The sequence below is a fragment of the Anolis sagrei genome, chromosome 6 (assembly GCF_037176765.1).
Source record: "Anolis sagrei isolate rAnoSag1 chromosome 6, rAnoSag1.mat, whole genome shotgun sequence".
NCBI lineage: Eukaryota > Metazoa > Chordata > Lepidosauria > Squamata > Dactyloidae > Anolis > Anolis sagrei.
The window spans coordinates 52,173,167-52,193,719 of NC_090026.1; the positions used below are offsets into that span (position 1 = coordinate 52,173,167).

Here is a 20,553-nt window from a genome sequence, read left to right on the forward strand (position 1 = left end):
ATTGTAAGATAATATATCTTGTAAACCGCTCTGAGTCCCCTTCAGGGTGAGAAGGGCAGCATATAAATGCCATAAATAAATAAATAATGTAAAAAAAAAACCTTTGACGATCCTTATGTGACTCAACAGTAAAGCCTTGAGTATCAGGAGTTGTGTTTAGGCTTGACTTTTTTGTGTATACCTTTTCGGCACGTGCCAACAATCCAGACACACTTCTAATTTCACTATATCAATTGGGACAACTTCATAAGGAAACCCACTGGTCACAAAATAAGGAACAGGAATAACACAAGATATTTATTATTTAAATAAATTCCTGAAGATCCCAAGGCACGGGTGATTAATATATTCAAGAAGTATTTACATTCGAAGATTAGAAAACAAAAATCAAAAAGCAGCATGTTTATTTCTCAAAATAAACCAACTTTAAAAGTCTCAGGAACAAATTATTTAAGGGGTTGTTTGAGTTCAAACAAGCCAGTTCCTCCCTTGACAACTTTCCCTACAACCAGGCAGGCGGAAGGAGATTGAAGTTCATCATGTGAGCCTAGAACAAAAGAAATGGAAACGGTTTATTCATATTTTAAAATATACAAAGATATTTCACACAAAAGACTCATTTAATGTAATTGTCAGTATTGTGGCACTGAATGCATTCATGTTTTTAGAATATAAAAATGCAACATGTGTAGTGACTCTACTTCCAGTGAGGCCTATTTTAGACCTAGAAAAATGGTAGGCCCAAGGAGTCGGCAGCCATCTTAGAAGAAGGTGCTGAGGACTCCATTTTGGTGGCTCATTTTCCAGGAGGGGGCGCGTGTATTTAAATCAGCCTTTGGAGGGAAAATGAGAGAGGGATTTGATTGGCTGAGTCAGAGGAGGCGGAGCCTGGCTTGCCAAGAGGAAAAAACTTGCTTTTAAAAAGAAGTTTTTGAGATCCCTGAAGGAGTTGGAGTTTGGGGTTTGAAGAGAAAGGGTGTTTACTTGGATCTCTCCCCTAGAAGCGAGTCAAAGGAGATTACTAGGTTGGTCCGAATGGCCAACATACAGCGACTTGTTAATGAAGAAGGAAGGGAAAATACAACTAAAACCACAAGAGCAGATAACATCACAAAACAAAAACATATCCTGGTTCCAATTTTTACCAATAAAGGAACATTTCAGTAAAGACTCAAAGATAGGATTCACGGATAAGGATGATTTCTGGGAACCCCTGATAAAGAACGGAAAGACAATTATAACTAAGATCTATTCAAAACTACTACAATGGTCCACTGAGACCGAATTAATAAAGGAATGCATGATCAAATGGGCCAGAAACATTGGAAGACCGATACATTTAAGAGAATGGGGACAATTATGGAAATTGAAACTAAAATACACATGTGAAGTCTCGGCCTAGTATTATTTCCCCGTTTGCCTGTTGGACTGTTCCATTTTGCCAAGTTTAGGGGAGAAGCTTAGGTTCCCCCTAGAGGCCGAGCTTGGTTGGTGCAGCCCATTCTGACTCAGAGCCAGAATGGGCTGGTGATAGAACTTCTTATGGCATTCTTTGTTGGTCATAGCTTGAAGTTAGTTAGCCAGATAGTGTCTGGTCTGGCCTAGCAATTTGAACAGGCCATCCTTATCACATATTTGCCTTATAGAGAGTTCATAGATAATACATATTTGCCATAGAATAGTTATATTTGCCTTATAGATAGATAGTTTATATACATGTAATAGTTAATAGTTATATTTGCCAAAGTTTATAGATTTTAGATTAGAATATATTTGCCCCAGAGTTTATAGTTTGTTACCTCAGAGTTTATATTTCACTGTTCTAACTCTATCAAATTTGTTACCTCAGATTTACACCTCTGTATACTTTGTTTTATTTCACCCTGTTTATTCAGTAAACTCAATTTGGTTAATTTAGTCTTGTCTATAGAGTATCATTTTTGGGGGCATTAAAGTAATTTAGGGCATACCGATGGTCACTGGGAAAATAGCCAGACACATTTAGTTTCTCATTAGATCTTCCTGATCTGAAGAAGAACTGGTACAAAATGTTCTTTCGATGGCACATGACCCCTACAGGAGCTGGGCCTAATGTATAAAAATATCCAAAATAAATGCTGGAAGTGCCAAACACATGTAGGAACATTCTACCATATGGGGTGGACATGCCCCAGACCTAGAAAATACTGGAAAACAATCCAGGGAGCCTCTCAGAAGATATTACAAACAACAATGCAATTAATACCAGAATACTTCCTTCTAGGCATTACGGATGAAGACATTGCGTTTGAAAAAAATAAGGACAAACTGTTCACCTATCTGACAACAGCCGCAAGGATAATATATGCTAAGAAATGGAAACTAAAAGAACTGCCAACCAAAGAAGAATGGGAAACTAAAGTATCCGAAATCATGGACATGGACTTATTGACATTCTACCTAAAAGACCCGGGGGGCAAACCTATAAATCCAACAGATTGGACCCGGTATAAAATTATAAGGAATCACAACGAAGCCCACGAGGACTCGATACTTCCAAATGAGTACGAGATATATAACCTACCCCGGGAAGATAAAGGTGGAAGTCAACAAATAGAACCGACTTCAAATCTGAATTTTACTCGTTATGTATATTTCTCTCTCTTTCTCCTAACATTCCTTCTTTTTCTCTCTCTCTTTCTCCTTCTTCCTTTCCTCCTCTATCTTCGACTGTTTGCTTTTCCCCTCCACTCCCCAATACATCCTTAACCCCCTTATACCTAACCCCATCCTATCACCCTTTCCCATTGTGATCTTCTTTCTGCTTTTAACCTCAGTAACACAAACCTTAGGGCTGACACAATCACACTCTTTCACCTCATATAAGCCAAGGGCTTAATAGCACTGTGGAGTGGGTGTGTGCCAGTGATCTTTCAAAAGGGTTTTGTATTTGGCCAGGAAGAGAGTTGCCAGCTTTCTATATATCATATCAGCTTTTTGATTTTTGGGATTTTTGTTATCGAATAAATATTTCCCTGAATAAGTTCCCTACATCATGTGATAATTGGTGGAACAGCGTTGGGATTATTCTTCTTCCCTCAAGAATAAGTCTACTACTTATGATAATATGCAATAAAAACAAAGTGATATTGTGATAATAGTTACCCAGCATGGTTGCTTCCTTTAGAAACTTGTAGCTTGTCTCAAATGTCATTTGCTGCAAGGGGGATGAACTGGACTGTATTCCATGCCGATTGAGTGGTTTGTAAACACCTTCGAAACACATGTAGTCAGACACCAGAGAGAGATGTCGAGGATCTACAACAATTCCTGTTAGCAGAGAGAAGGAATATAGAGACTATGGCTATGGTGAGAGGTAAGGTGAACTTCAACAAAGCCTATCACCCCACATCTTCATTTAAATCTCATTAATAAAATATGAAATCCTGAGGTTACTGTATCATATGCTGGGAGGAAAAACCCAAAGCAGCCAATACCCATTATATGCTACTTTATGAGCACTATATCCCAGCAACAAAAGTGAGTCTTGATTACATCGAAGGTTGACAACTTTCTGAAGTTGGGAGCTTGCACTGGTTCTTCTCACAACCTGTATGGGGGTCACATCTTATTAAAGCAGTGGTTCTCAGCCTCCCTAGTGCCGCAACCCCTTAATACAGTTCTCTCATGTTGTGGTGACCCCCCAACCATAACATCATTTTTGTTGCTACATCACAACTGTAATTTTGCTGCTGTTATGAATCGTCATGCAAGTATCTGATATGCAGGATGTATTTCATTCACTGCACCAAATTCGGAACAAATGCCTGATACGCCCAAATTTGAATTCTACTGAGGTTGTTGGGGAGATTGATGCTGTCATGTGGGAGTTGTAGTTGCTGAGATTTGTAGTTCACATACAATCAAAGAGCATTCTGAACTCCACAACGACTGAACTGAACCAGTCTGGGCACACAGAACTCCTATGACCAATAGTAAATACTGGAAGGGTTAGATGGGCATTGACCTTGAGTTTTGGAGTTGTAGTTCACCTACATCCAGAGAGCACTGTGGACTCAAACAATGATGGATCTGGACCAAACTTGGCACAAATACTCAACATGCCCAAATGTGAACACTGGAGGAGGTTAGAGAAAAAAGAACTTGACATTTGGGAGTTGTAGTTGCAGGGATTTATAGTTCACCTACAACCAAAGAGAATTCTGAACTCCAACAATGAGAGAAATTTCCTACACGGAACCCCCATGACCAATAAATACTGTGTTTTTTGATGGTCTTTGGCGACCCCTCTGATACCCCCTCATGACCCCCCCCCCCCCAGGGATCCCGAACCCCAGGTTGAGAAACACTGTAATGAAGCTTCTGCTGGGAGGCACAATGCCCAAGGAATATACACATTGTTTTACAGCAGAATTGCTATTCTGACTGTTTACTGGACCCTGTTTTCAGAGGCTACAGTTTAGGCTATGAGACAGGTTTTGGTAACAATCGGGGATGCAGGCGCAATGCATGCAGCCCACAGCCATTTAACAGGAACAGTTTAAGCATTTGGGGCTGTGGAAGGGAAGTGGCTGATATGGTAGTATTAATCTTTCATGAGTAGTTAGCCTCTCCCCTCCCGACATCTCCGTTGCCTCGGCAATATAAGAGGGTTTCACGGGACCAGTCGCTCTCGTTGCAACGGTGTAGTAATGGTGAGGCCATAGACCATATTTTCATTCTAGCGGACCACTGATGGTCCTTGGACCGCAGGTTAGGAATCATTGTTCTAAGGCATATGTTCTCTATCTTATCTAAGAGTCATGAGGCAACACTAAGCCTGACACTCAGTTTGCACAAACACTATCAAAATATGTAAAACAGCCTGTGAAGCCTATGATCCCTTATATTACAGAATACAACACAAAGCCCTCTAATAATAAGGAGTCCAAAGTTTATTCTTAAACTCTTTGCTTGGTAGGCTGCAATTCATTGACACTAGAGGTTTTTTTGTGCCAGAAGCAACTTGAGAAACTGCAAATTGCTTCTGGTTTGAGAGAATTGGCCATCTGAAAGGATGTTGTCCAGGGGATGCCCAGATGACGGATGTCTTACCGTACTGTGGGAGGCTTCTCTCATGTCCCTGCATGAGAAGCTAGGGCTTGAAAGATGGGAGCTTACCCTGCCCCGGAGATTCAAACCGCCAAAATGTCAGTCGACCAGTCCTGCCGGCACAAGGGTTTAACCCAGTGTTTCCGAAATTTTTTTGTCTAGGGACCACTTTGACTGGGGACCTCTCCAGCATTAGTACCAAAAGGGTTACAAATCAGTTTTTGGTCAACTTTAGATTTGGTTCGCTTATCTGAGGTGCTGATTCAGAAAATTACATTGGATAGACCATATCAGCTCTAGTTTCTGATACAGAACATATGCCATGGTCAGTGATACGGAAGGAATGGCAGGTGGAGCAAAAGGAGTGGAAATAAAATAAAATGAATGAATGAATAAATAAAGAGGAAGGAGGCTCGCGGACCAGATTTTTGTTCTTACAGCCCACTGGTGGTCTGCGGCCCATAGATTAAGAACCACTGGTTTAACTCATTGTGCCACCAGCAGCTCCGACACTAGAGTGACTGCATAAGGATGAGACTGTGATTTCTCCCTTTGTTGATCCTGCATCTCATTGTGTACCACCCTCTTTTATGATCCTGCATCTCATTGTGTACTACCTTCTTTTAATTAAACAAAACAGAAAGCTGCATAAGAAGCAAATTCAAGTTTCTCCCAGCAGCCCGTGGTTTGAATTTTGAATTCGATCTCATCTGATTTACAACTGTCTTACCGTAAGCAGCAAAGACATCTTTAATCTCTTTCTCAAGGACTTTCAAGGCGGCTTCAATGCCATAGGTGCTGGACATTGCATGAATGTCATTACTATAAAGCTTGTTCACATCTATAATCTAAAATGAAAGGAGTAAAGAAGGTCACCGCTGAGTTAATGTCCATAATATCCCTCCCTAATGAATGATTTTTGTGAATAGATAAAAGTATGGTGAACAGAACATAAACATAAGAAACGTGTGCGATTTCTCTGCAAGCAAAACGTATAGCAAGGTAACGAGCAATGGGAATTTCCCTGTAACTGAGTGCCAAATTGTTTTCATGTTTGTATATTTGTAGATTTTAAATGATATTGAAATGCTTTTAATGTAAGCCATTTTGAGTCTCCTAGTGGAGAGAGAAAGTGGGGTATAAACAACAATAAGAACAACAAGAACAAGAATAACTCCCCCCACAGAAACCTTGATTCAGTTATTCAGAGCAGGAGAGGGGAAGCAGAATGAGAGGTGGGACATCGTAATGATTTATGATGACTACCTCAGGTCTGGAAACTGAACTTTTCATGTTCCAACCTTAAGAGATATTTGCAATCTGCCAGTTTGAATTTATCCCTTTTCTTCAACTTCAAGCTATATTACAGAGTATGAGCTGTACATAACTCCGAGAAAAAGGAAAAATAACACTACGTAACACAATTTTTGTTCCTGGGTTGTAAATATCATTTTCCAATTGGTCCTATCATAAAAAGATGGAAAAGGTTTATTAAACTGCAAAAACTTTGTTTTTACAGCACTCCCCACAGCACATTTTGCTATAGTTTTTCAATGCATATCTCACAGTCTCAACCAATTCAACAACGTTTGTGGCAGCCACAAAAATGGAGTGTCTACCGTATAACAACTATTCTCAAAGTAAGTACCACAAAATTAAACAGGAAATAACACTTTCAAACCAGGAACAGAACACTTTTCAAAAAGATAGTGTTAATACATTTAGGAAGTATTTTAAGCAGATGTTTCAATATTGTGAGTTACTGTCTGTGTTCATCAAACATTTTATGATGGCCTTTAAAAGCAGGAGTGGAAATGGCAGGTTCCATCACTGATTTTTCTCTTTGTCACTCTAATGGGAAACACAGAATTTATCATTACTTACATCAGCGTAGCGGAAAAGCTCTGGGAGATTTATTCCTTCAGTCTGTAAAGTGAGCACCACCTCTCCATTTCTATTGCTGGTTTCATTGAGGAGACACCGAGTAATCCCCTTTGTCTCATGGATAACAGTGTTATTGGCCAGAGATGTCACAAGTGAAGGAAGATCAAAGTACTCCTTTATCAGAGGAAGCTTCAGTGAGATCTAGATTCAAACACAAAGTTATTTTGCTCTTGTAGCCTGAGCACATCTATGTATACATTTTCCTCCCTTTTCCAGAGCCTTACCTCACACCACAGTTCATTATCAATGTCATATGTGTAGTTCTCTATAGCTTCGTGGCTCTCTAAAACAGCATTAATTCTTTGTTGTGCCAAATCATTTGGCTTCTTTTTTTTATGGCGAGTCCTTTGACAAGAGGAAGGAGCTGAAGGCTCATCTTGACTTTCAGACGCCTCTGGATTCAGTTCGTTCTCTTCTTCTTCTGGAATGTCCTCATCCTCTGCCTCATTATCATCATCACTCTCATAATCCACCTGTGACAGAAAGACTCAAATCATATGTATACTAGTGTAAAACAAAGCACATAGGGATTTTTTTGTAGTTATATATCCATTTATCATTTTATTGATGGCCTCCATAGTATGGTTTTATATACTTAACCCCTGAACCCCAGTATGAATGGAACAAATAAATATAGGACATCATCAAAGCATTCTCACCAAGAGTATCAAATTAAAAAAGATCTATTAAAAATGCAAAGTGCCCTTGGTATTCATAAGGGTTAAGTCATGCGATGTGCGAGGCTTGACGAATGCAAGGCTGGGGTGAAAATTGCTGGAAGAAACATTAACAACCTTAGATATGCAGATGACACCACATTGATGGCCGAAAGCGAGGAGGAGCTGAGGAACCTTCTAATCAAGGTGAAAGAAAAAAGTGCAAAAGCTGGGTTGCAGCTAAACATTAAAAAAAAAACCAAGATTATGGCAACAAGAATGATAGACAACTGGGAAATAGAGGAGAAAACATGGAGGCAGTGGCAGACTTTGTATTTCTAGGTGCAAAGATTACTGCAGACACAGACTGCAGCCAGGAAATCAGGAGATGCTTACTTCTTGGGAGGAGAGGATGACCAATCTTGATAAAATAGTAAAGAGTAGAGACATCACACTGGCAACAAAGATCCATATAGTCCAGTGGTTCTCAACCTGTGGGTCCCCAGGTGTTTTGGCCTTCAACTCCCAGAAATCCTAACAGCTGCTAAACTGGCTGGGATTTCTGGGAGTTGTAGGCCAAAAACATCTGGGGACCCCAGGTTGAGAACCACTGGCATAGTCAAAACAATGGTATTCCCCATAATCACCTACGGATGAGAGAGCTGGACCATAAGGAAGGCTGAACGGAGGAAGATAGATGCTTTTGAACTGTGGTGCTGAAGGAAAGTTCTGAGAGTGCCCTGGACAGCGAGAAGATCCAACCAGTCCATACTTCAAGAAATAAAGCCTTACTGCTCATTGGAGGGAAGGATAGTAGAGGCCAAGATGAAGTACTTTGGCCACATCATGAGAAGAAAGGAAAGCTTAGAGGAGACAATGATGCTGGGGGAAATGGAAGGAAAAAGGAAGAGGGGCCGACCAAGGGCAAGATGGATGGATGGCATCCTTGAAGTGACTGGATTGACCTTGAAGGAGCTGGGGGTGGTGACGACCGACAGAGAGCTCTGGCGTGGACTGGTACATAAAGTCACGAAGAGTCAGAAACGACTGAACGAATGAACAACAACAACTCTTTCAACATGGGAATAATGTCCTTCGAAAGTTACTTTTTTGGACTACAGTTCCTAAAATCACTCAGCCAGCACAGTATGCATGATTCTAGGAACAATACTTTAAAAATGTGCATCTTGCAAGCTTTTTCTTCAACTGAACCACAAATAGGACTTCCACTTAGCTAATAGTCACGAACAGTCCCATATATATACATTTTCCTCAGATCCCAATTCAAAACTGGATATATATGTAAATGGTATCAGAATTTCTGTCAAGGATTTTCTAAATGTCTCTTTGGCCGCATGAGGTCCTCAAGACCCAACTTCAACAGTATGTCATTACCTCCTCTTCCTGGTTAGCTTTTCTTTTTGCATCTGCTGCATCTGCATCCTCTTCACCTGTTTCACCATCTGGAACTCTTTCTTCTCCCTCAGGTTCTGCTTCATTGTCATCCTGTGCCAAAAGACAAAGGACTGAGTTCTGTTTGAATTCTGATCTTTTCATGGTGAAGATTGAAAGCAGCTTTAGTCAGCTAAAATCCTCCATTAAACAGACAACTACCTGTGCCAAACTTCCTTAATTTGAAGTGGCACTAATATTCAGAAGAGGAACGAAGAACATTTTTTTCAGTCTAAGTACCGTATATTCCAGCATACAAGACGACTGGGCATCTAAGATGACCCCCAATTTTTCCAGTTAAAATATAGAGTTTGGGATATACTCGCTGTATAAGACTACCCCTCTTCCAACGCACACCAAATAAAAATTTAAAAAGCATCACATTTGATTTCAATATGGTAATTTTCCTATTACTGTACCTCCTTCTCTGCCTCTCAGATCTCGCACATGTGCACCTGCACTGCTTCACTGCAGTCTTCAGGAGCGAGATCTGAGAGGCAGAGGAGGAGGTACGGTAATAGGATACAAGAGTGGGCCAGACAGGCAAAAGAGTTGTGTTTTTCTGGGCCCAGAGCCATTCTCTTTTTTCCATACCCTGGGCGCCCCGGACGCCCCGGACGCCCGCAGCTTGCTCTGCCCTTCACTTACACCTTCCTGGCGAGGCGCCCCTTCACCTCACCATCAGGACCGCATTAATGAATGGATTTTCTACTACCGTACTTGTACAGCGTCACCCTTAATGCTTTCATACAGTCGCTGCATACGGCAAGGACATGGCCACTGCCATTTTTGAGCTACCCCCACCGTATGTGGCAACCACAGATTCTCCAATCCGATTGGAAGTTTCAGCACCCGCTCTATAAGACTACTCCTGCGTATAAGAGTACTCCTGTGTATAAGAAGACTCCCATGTATAAGACTACTTCCATGTATAAGACTACTCCCACGTATAAGACGACCCCACGTATTAGACAACCCCTGACTTTTGAGAAGATTTTCTTGGGTTAAAAAGTAGTCTTATACACCAGAATATAAGGTAATGCATTCCTTTATTACAGGCAAACTCTGTGCAAAGAAAGGTATTTATCTAGTCCTGCAATTAGGCTTGAAAATTGGGCTTGTGTTTTGTTAGTGAAAGACTTCCCACTCCAGTCTAATTGCTGCATCCATATATATGAAGAAAGAGCTGTCGTGACAATTTATATAAATATGTGCAGAATAGAGGCCACAAACACCAATTTTCTGTCCTGTTTAGCAGCCAACTTATTGGATAGACTAACAGCTTATACAGGGTGAGGCAGCATAACTTCTTTTTTTAAAATGTGCGCCATTCAGTTGGTTGAAGATGTAGCGGAGCGCTAGTGTTATCGTTCGAGAGGCGGGATCATAAAGTTTTGTCCTGACACAGTTCATTCGCCATCATGCATTGGAACAGTGAGGAGCGTGCTTTTACCATTGAGGCCTACTTTTCGAGCGGATTTGGAGTGGCCAGCCTGCTCTCCAGATTTGGCCCCTTGTGATTTTTTTCTATGGGGTTTTTTGAAATCCCATGTTTATGTGAACCGTCCTAGGACCTTACAAAATTTGAAGACCAACATCCAGGAAGAAATTGCCAACATAACGCCTGCTATGCTGGCAAGAGTCATGACAAACGCCAGAAATCGGTTTACTCAGTGTATGGAGAATGGGGGACATCACCTACCTAATTTGATCTTCAAAACTACGTAAAACAAAACTTTAAGCATGTGCCTACATTATAATTTTTTTTTATTCATACAATGGGTTTTATTAAGTTTTGAAAAAAAGGAAGTTATGCTGCTGTACCCTGTAGTTGTTCTTTTCAACTACAATGCTAAGACACCAGCATTTTCTTTAATTACATTTTTAGCCTTGCATTTGTATGCTTCTGTAATATGCCAACAATAGCGCAAGACATTTTCAGGAGGAAGTGTATTAAAATATTTTGAAAATTTTATTGTCACCCATTCACAAACATTATTCCGAAATCAAATGGCATTTTATCAGTTCAAGACAGACAGAATGAGCCATGGATAAAATTATTCATAAATATTAAATAAATGCAGGCTATTCAGAACACTGCTTATTCAAGTGGACTAGACCTTTACCTGGTTTTCCTGAGAGGCATCATTTCCCACACCACCTTCTACGTCTCTCTGAACTGCTCTTCGAGTGCTGACAGTGTTGTATAATGCCAACTTTGAAGATTTCTTTTTAATTGTTTCCAGCAATGTTTTAAAGAATCTATGTGGAAGAAAGTAAGAAAACTGTGCAGATCTCAGTTGTTGAACTCCAGACTACATACAATCACAATCACAGCACAGTGTGTTCTCTTCTTGGCTCCACTGGACAAAGGAGGAAGAATCTTTGCGGCATCAGCCCTAATATCAGTATCACATTTATCACCAACCTTTAGGCTAGACAACTTTCAAAGCATCTCATTAAATAGTAACTTTACAGGATTGGCTAGGTTCACATTTTGTGTATCTACAGAATATAAAATCTAGTCTATTGATGGGCTGGTGAGAAAACATTGAAAGAGTTGTGGTGAATATAGAGTACTATATAAAAATTGAGCAAAATCGGGAATTCCTAGTGTAAATTCGAAATGAAGAAGGATAGTTTTCATCTCATTATCTCACTATTAGCTCCACTGGCTGCTGGTCTACTTCTGGGATAAATACAAAGTCCTGGTCATTACCTTTAAAGCTCTAAACAGCTCTGGTCCAGCCTATTTGGCTAATCACATCTACTCCTATAAACCAACTTGGGCACTGAGATCAGCAGTGGAGGCCCTGCTCTCGGTCCCACCCCCATCCCAAGTACGGTTGGTGGGAATGAGAGAGGGGGCCTTCTCCATGATCGCCCCCCCACCTCTGGAACTCCTTCCTGAAAGAACTGAAAACTGCCCTCCTTTCCTTTAAAAAACAACTAAAAACTTACTTTTGCTCATTAGCATATGAAAAGGAGGAGGATTAGATGATGAGAGACCATTACCAGACCTCAGATTGGAAACTATTATTATATTTGAGCTTCGTTAGACCATGTTAGCCCAGTTAACAATACCAATCACAAAACTAACCCACATATCTGAGTGAACCTTTGTTGCAAATTAATGTGGATGCTTGATATTTATATTTCGGTTTTATGTTAGATATAAGTTTTTTTTAGATAGGTTACATTTTATTTTATCTATACATATTATGTTATATGTTACTTTCAAATGTGGGGCTGTTTTGGGATATTGTCTACATTTGTTATTGAACCGAGGCATTTAATGTTTGCCTTTTTTGTTTGCTGGAATCTGCCCTGAGTCGCCTTTGGGAGATAGAGTGAAATATAAATAAAGTTTATTATTATTATTATTATTATTATCATTATTATTATTCTCTGATTAAATTTCCTATTATATTTCAATAGCTGGCAAACGAAAACTACAGTTTCGTGGTTAGGAGTCATACATCTATAATTTTGTGATTCAAGACTTCACTGAAACTTATAAAGGAACAGGCAATACCAAAAATGTTTTTTTAAAACTTCTGCAGCTTGACAGCAAAGTCTGGAGAAGAAATAAACATGAGTGGATACTGACCGTGACTCCATAAAGCGCAAAATGTCACTTGACTTCACATATTTCTCTTCCCGGTAGCATTCATATGGTAGAAAACTAAATCTGATGGTGTAGAGACGGTGCTTGCTATGCATTTCCTCCAAACGCAGAGACTCTTTGGTGTCAATCTTTTCTAATACCTGAAACAGTAAGAAGAACAAATAAATTCAGGTGAATGAAAACGGTGTCCTTACAAACACAAAAATACACTTTTCCTTCCTAATGCTTAAAAACTATGTCTTCGGCAATATTGGAAATGGATTCACTGTCCTACTGACATGTGAACCACTGCTGCCTAAATCTCCTTAAAGGCACACCAAGGATATACCATATATACTCAAGTATAAGCTGACCCGAATACAGGGTTAGTCAAAATGCATAGGCCAATAAGCCATTCAATTGAATGGCTTATTGGCCTATGCATTTTGACTAACCCTGTATAATCCGAGGCATCTAATTTTACCACAAAAAAATGAGAAAACAGATTGACTCGAGTATAAGCCGAGAGTGGGAAATGCAGCAGCTACTGGTAAATTGGAAAATAAAAATAGATACCAATTAAATTACATTAATAGAGGAATCAGTCAGTTATATATTTTTGAGTATTTACAAAAATGGTAATTTAAGATAATACTGTCCAACTCTGATTAAATGATTATTTACCTTCTTCAATGTAAATGTGCTTACGTATCCTTCCAATAATAATAAAGAGAGTAACATAATACATGTAATAACAACAACAATAATAAAAAGAGTAAAATAAGGAATGTAGCAATATCAACAATTATACAGTAAAATAATAAATTTATAATAGAGTAAAATGATAAATGTAATAATAATAATAATAATAATAATAATAATAATAATAATAATAAATGAAAATAATAATAATAACAACAACAACAGAGTAAAATAGTAAATAAACTTGACTCGAGTATAAGCCGAGGGGGACTTTTTCAACCTGAAAAAAGGACTGAAAAACTAGGCTTATACTCGAGTATATACAGTAACTAAAATGCCTTCCCAAGCCTCTCCTGAATGCTCGCTCTCTTACCCTATGAAACCTTAACAATACAGTAAAAATAAAGTTATGAGTTGGAAAATCCAGTCAATCGATGTTCCCAATTTAGCACCTACATGTCCTTGGGAAAAGGAATCAGCAGATATTCCTACCGATGTAATTGGTTATTCCTATTATTGTTATTAGATTTATATCACACTTCTCCTCTCCCACAGGAGACTCAATATGGCTGTGTTGTGTTGCAAGTACACAAGCAACAAAATGCCTCTATCTTGTTCTGTTCTAGATATATATGCAAACAAATACCTTTTCTCTTCAGAGTTCCTGTTATGGTAATTGGAGTGATTCTGATTAATCAATTCTATGAAATGGATTACTATGAACCGTGACTTACCTCCCCTAAATACACTCTTGTAAGCTGTTTCTTGAGCCGTTTTGCCCTCTTGTGAGCTTTCACAGTATTCAGTACAGGGACGCTCATCATTGGTGTTTTAATATTACCACTGGCCACCATCAGGACCTCCCTCAACCTATTGGAAAGAATTGTTGCACATTTATCTGCAAAGGATGCCAAACACTTTAACTCATATCAGACAAAGTTTCTGGTAAATGTAATGTTATTTGTTATTTATCTCATTATAGAGTTTTTTTTAAATATTTTATCCTGTTACTGAGATTGTGTTTATTGTAATGTTATTTTGTTACTGTATTCATATGCTTTTTTAAATGTAATTTTGATGATGTTGCTTGTTGTTTATGTTTTGGTTTTATTTTGCTGTAATATGTTGCCCAGGCTTGCCCCTATGTAAGCTGCTCCGAGTCCCCACTGGGGAGATGGTGGCAGGGTATAAATAAAGATTATTAATATTATTAATAATTTGCATAGCTAAGAAGAAATTTGATGTATCTGGGAGCAGCAAGATAGGGGAGGAAGAGAAGCTTTGTCATTTTCAAGAAGTAGGTGAAGCACACACAAAGCAGACATGATCTTACCTGGGGATACCAAGTGTGACATTCATTTCTCCTCTTCCAGCAAAGTGAAATGTGTTCAGAGTCATCTGTGTGGAGGGTTCCCCAATACTTTGGGCTGCAAGGAGACCCACGGCTTCTCCTGGATCACAGAGGGATTGTTGCCACTTTAAATGCAGCAAGTCCTTTAATCTGAAGAAACCAAGTAAAGAGTGAGTTGTTTATACAGTATAATACATTTATAAGATGCATTTTCGGATGAAATGAGTGGACGAGTGTGACAGGGGTCCTATTTGCATCCACTAAGCAGATCATACTCCCCAATTCAACCAAATGTAACCTATAGGTAGAGTACAACCTCCATATCTGCAGGGGGACATGTATCTGAATTTACTGTGGAAACAGGAAACTATGGATAATAGTGAAACAGGAAGTTATCAGACTGGCTCTGAAGGACCTAGAAGATTCCTAGAGAGGTATCTTCTCTAAGAATGTGCTAGGTTCTCCAACACAACTTTATGATTTTCTTGGGAAGAGGTATACCATAGAGTTACCTGGAGGATCTAGAACAGGGGTCCTCAAACTTGTTAAACAGAGGGCCCAGTCACAGTCCCTCAAACTGTTGGAGGGCCGGATTATAATTTGAAGAAAACATGAATGAATTCCTATGAACACTGCACATATCTTATTTGTAGTTCAAAAAACACTTAAAAATAATGCAATAATTAAAATGAAGAATAATATTAACAAATATAAACGTATTAATATTTCAATGGGAAGTGTGGGCCTGCTTTTGGCTGATGGGATAAGATTGTTATTGTTGTCGTATGCTTTCAAGTCATTTCAGACTTCGGTTGACCCTGAGCGCCCGTACCTTGGGAAGTCTGATCTGGCCACAGTGTTCCACGCTCTTGTTACATCCCGAATAGATTACTGTAACGCACTCTACGTGGGGTTGCCTTTGAAGACTGTTCGGAAACTTCAATTAGTCCAGCGGGCGGCAACCAGATTACTCACCGGAGCGTCATACAGGGAGCATACCACCTCTACTATGTCAGCTCCACTGGCTGCCGATCCAGTTCCGAACACAATTCAAAGACCTACAAAACCCTATACGGTTCTGGCCCAGCGTATCTGTCCGAACGCATCTCCTTCTACGTCCCGCCTCGGAGTTTAAGATCTTCTGGGGGGGCCCTGCTCTCGGCTCCACCTCTATCACAAGTGAGGTTGGTGGGGACGAGGAGCAGGGCCTTCTCGGTGGTGGCTCCTCACCTGTGGAATTCACTCCCTGCGGAAATTAGGACATCGACATCCCTCCTTTCCTTTAGAAGGAAATTAAAAACATGGATCTGGGATCAGGCTTTTGGGTAGTCTGGCAAAGGACAAAGGACAATAGACAAAGGACAAGCAACGACTAGACCTGATGGATTTGACAGACTCTGAGCTGAAATCATTGAGCACTAGACTGATTTTATGGATTATGATGTATAATGGAATGTTTTAATTGTTTTAATTACTGCTTATATGTTTTATTTTTATCTTATTGTTGTGCTGGCATCAAATTGTGCCTTTTGTAAGCTGCCCTGAGTCCCCCCTCGGGGGTTGAGAAGGGCGGGGTAGAAGTGCAATAAATAAATAAATAAATAAATAAATGAGCGAAGCCGGGTAAATGACCTTGGAGGGCCGTATTCGGCCCTCCGGAGTTAGTTTGAGGACCCCGATCTAGAAAATTCCAAGAGAGGACAGTTTTGTCAGATGCAGGTAGGAAAAACCACAGACACTGTTGATATAGTGCTACAACACAACACTAAAACGTTTCTGTCTTGCTAGCCTGCATTCACTATCCTGCTGTGAAGAAGTGTCGTTATTAAACTGCTGCCACCAATTGTAACGATGACCGTTTTAATGCCACCGAATACCACCAATTGTGAAGGTGCACGTGGTAAAACACCCACTGCCACCTAATCTATGAGGGAAGCCGGGCAACGATCAATATCAGCCTAGGAACTATTTTATAAAGGGACTGTTTCTGGCTGACTTTATTATTGCAGGCTGTTCAACTTAGAAGAAACTGTATCAGGCAAGGCTTGAGGAAAACAGCAACAAGTTTATTTTAACAGGAGTATAACAATGTATAACTGTTCTTCAAAAGAGGCATAAATCTTGATGGTTACATTGGAAAGGTTTCATGAGTAAACTCAGGCAAACACTTCATAAGGTTTCACAGCTGGCACAACAGGCTTAAACCCAGCCAAACCTTGATTCTTAATTCAGAATCAACAACCCCTGTACCGGGTCCTTCTCTGCAACCACTTTGGTCACCAATTGATTCCCTGAATCTCTAAGAGATTCAGTTTTTCCCTATAGCACACTGGCTACAGACACATTCCCTGAATCTCCCCCAAAGGATTCAGTGTCTTTTTCAGCAGCTCTCCGGCCACTGACTAATTCCCTATTTCTCCCACTAGAGAAATTAGTCTCTTCCTGTAGCTCACCGGCTACAGACTGGATTTTTAAAACACAGCTGCCCCTGAAGAGGCGGTTGGCTCCGCCCCCGTTGCTATGGCAACTTAGCTAACATCAAGCCACTCCCACAAAACATAACCTCCCATACTTACCATCCCTAAACCATTGTCCAAACTACACATAACCAAAGGAATAAAATTTACACATCGTCACACCTGCCAATGCTGAAAAAAATCCAGAGGGGCAGGAGAAAAAAAAAACAGCTCTGATTGGATATAAAAAGGCTTTGAAAAAGAAGCTTCTCTGTCACTGGCTTTGTTAACAGAGGTATGTTTGTATATTGTTTCAAGCGTTGAGAGGCAAACAGCCTTGTGAATCTCTGTATTAACTTGGAGATACCAACATGTATATGCTAAACCAGCCCTTTGAAAATTTAGGATTAGTATTGTAATTGTATTCTATCAATGAATCTAAGGAAATGGATGTAAGCCAATGCCTAAGTAAAGCTTTAGTCTTAAAGGTGGCTCAATACTCCTGTTTTTCTTCTTCTCCACTTCTTTTTACAACTGATTTTTTCCAAATCAACCAAGGTTTCTGTTGAGATTCTGCAACAGGATTTTCTCATGTCAAATAACAGAGACCCAAGGTACTATTCAATAAGTGTGTCAATCTGGGCCCCAACTAAGAAAGAAATGCCTATACTAAAAATTATTACCTCTGAGAAGAAAGTTCAGAACTGCCGCAGCTGTGGTCATTCTGGATGTCCCACTCTCCAGTAAAATTCTCTACTTTATTTTCAAATGTTTCTGATACAGAGCCAAAATGGATGTCTGGTCGCCAGACGGAAAGGCAAGGATCAGGGCATTTTGTTGTCTTTTTCAGATACTTCCCCCGACTCTTCTCATTGAGTTCATACCACATCTTCAACAACTGAAATTGACAACAGAATTTTAAAAGAGCAAAATAAGATCCTTTTTTTCCTCTCAGAAGTATTCTATCACAGTTCTAAGACCTGAATGTATAAAGATCTGCTTTTACTATTGGACATACAGTTTGTAAGCAACTAATTTTATGATTTAATGTGGTTTAATAGTTTTACTTCATAGTTATATGTTATTGTTATGTTATTGTCTCCAGAGTATATTCCCCACCTGTATGAAGGTCTATATTTATGACCCCGTTCCTTTATGAGTTTCTCCCCCACAAATAATCTGCTCATCCTGATTTTAGTATTTTTAGTATCTTTTATCTTGCACATGCGGCCCACTCATTGTTATGTTATGTTATTTTATTTTACTGTGTATGGTTTTGCTTTATCGTCTTTGTACTCATATGTTGTATGTATTTTACTTTGTTGTTATTGTGTTTTGGTTTTAGGTAAAGGTAAAGGTAGTCCCCTGACATTAAGTCCAGTCATGTCTGACTCTGGGGTGTGGTGTGCATCTCCATTTCTAAGCCGAAGAGCCAGCGTTGTCCGTAGACACCTCCAAGGTCATGTGGCCGGCATGACTGCATGGAGCAAAGTTACCTTCCCGCCGGAGCGGTACCTATTGATCTACTCACATTTGCATGTTTTCGAACTGCTAGGTTGGCAGAAGCTAGGGCTGACAGCGGAAGCTTACGCCGCTCCCCGGAATCGAACCTGCGACTTTTCGATCAACAAGCTCAGCAGCTCAGTGCTTTAATCCACTGCGCCACCGGGGGCTCCCATGGTTTCGGTTTTACCTTATTGTAATATGCTGTTGGGCTTGGCCTCATGTAAGCCCCCCTGAGTCCCCATTGAGGAGATGGTGGTGGGGTATTAAATAAACTTTATTATCATTATTATTATTATTATTATTATTATTAATTGTTGATTTTTTGTTTTGGTTTTTCACATGTATGTTTGGTATTAAATTTTTGCTGTGACTATGTTGGAAAGTGTTTTGAGTCCCCTCAAGGGTGAGGAAAGTGGTATATAAATACAGTAAATAAACAAAGAAATAAATAATTTTCCTGAAAATTACAGGACAGTTTATTTTCCCATAAACTTTCCATCTGTGAATTCAGGTACAAATTTTCCATTGCTTTTGGAATAACCTGTAGAGTTGCAGGATCTCGGCCATATACATGGTCTCCTGTAGGGATCTGTGCTCTTATACCAGCCGACTTTTTCCGACAGAACTGCAGAAAGCCCCCTTCTCTTTGCAATGGCATCTGATGCTTGGCTTGCCATCTCTTGATGCATCTGAAGTGTCCATTTGTTTGCTCAGGGTCCATTCTTGACAGAATTTCATCAAAATGCTTGGATTTCTCTATCACCTATGAGAATCGTACAAAATCAATAATTTGAAGTTTGAGAATTTTCTATTCTTCGGTAGAAAGATCAACAAGCATCAGTCTCCAACAAGGGACTCTGCTTATCTTGGAACAGGACATATTTATAAGGGAAAGGCTGGGTTTACTTTGCCAAAAATTAGAACATCTAGTACAATTGAAGTTGTAGCGCTACTACCACTGTAGGACCTTTCTAACTTAGCCAAATCAGCTTCACAAAGAGCAATTGTCATATCTGTGGCTCCCAAACATCCATTTCATGTATTCTGGATATGGTTCTGTAGAGATTCAATGCAGGATAAATGACTGATTATAGGAAGAACATGGGTGATGTTTCGATCCAATTCTGACCAAAGTGTTCTAAGTAAGTTGCCTCCTATTTGCCAGAAGGGAGATCAACACAAATCCCTGGACCAATTGATGGTAACAAGTTAGGAAGTGGGAGAAAGTATTGGCTGCTCAAAACAAAACACGAAGTAGGACTAACTGCCAATATACACCAAAATCAGCTTTTAACTTCTAAGTAAAAGAGGAGACACTGATCTAGAAAGGAAATGTTTATTATTGTCAGGAGTCAATTTCTGACGGCATGAAGACATCACAAATTCCCTCTGTGACATCCTGACTGAATCATCCTGGCTGCCTCAATTCTCTCTCTGTGACATTTTGAAGCCAACAGAGAGTGCTGGAAACCTTGTATTGGAACTTGTGAAGCAACAAGCTCTAATAAGGAAACTGAGAAGAGGGGGGAGTTGGGCAGGAAAGGTGTATAAAAGGAAGTGGTGGTGGGAAAAAGTCAGTAGTGTCTTTCTTTGCTGCAGAGATACAAGCAATATATCAATTTCAAAGCAAAACCGGCTTGTGAGTGGTCATTTAATATTGCTATATCGATCCTACAATCTTACAATTATGTGTGTAACTGATTAAGATGTTCTCTTGAACATTCCTTTGAAGGAACCTTTTTGAAAGGCAAGAGACATCAACAAAAATACAATTGCGCATTAGCTCTG

General features: G+C 39.7%; 1 protein-coding gene across 1 annotated transcript in view; it reads right to left on the bottom strand.

Annotated features, from left to right (window-relative positions):
* Positions 1–276: 276 nt before the first annotated feature.
* Positions 277–20,553, bottom strand: part of POLR1A (RNA polymerase I subunit A) — a 67,282-nt gene continuing 47,005 nt past the window's right edge. Inside the window, exons 23-34 of the mRNA XM_067470116.1 lie at positions 19,307–19,528; positions 17,943–18,157; positions 14,786–14,953; positions 14,187–14,322; positions 12,754–12,911; positions 11,270–11,405; positions 9,087–9,197; positions 7,260–7,508; positions 6,976–7,176; positions 5,822–5,939; positions 3,145–3,309; positions 277–547 (exon numbers count right to left, since the gene is read on the bottom strand). Coding sequence (XP_067326217.1) covers positions 447–547; positions 3,145–3,309; positions 5,822–5,939; positions 6,976–7,176; positions 7,260–7,508; positions 9,087–9,197; positions 11,270–11,405; positions 12,754–12,911; positions 14,187–14,322; positions 14,786–14,953; positions 17,943–18,157; positions 19,307–19,528 — 1,980 coding nt within the window. The 3' untranslated portion in view covers positions 277–446. The remainder of the gene's footprint in view (positions 548–3,144; positions 3,310–5,821; positions 5,940–6,975; positions 7,177–7,259; positions 7,509–9,086; positions 9,198–11,269; positions 11,406–12,753; positions 12,912–14,186; positions 14,323–14,785; positions 14,954–17,942; positions 18,158–19,306; positions 19,529–20,553) is intronic.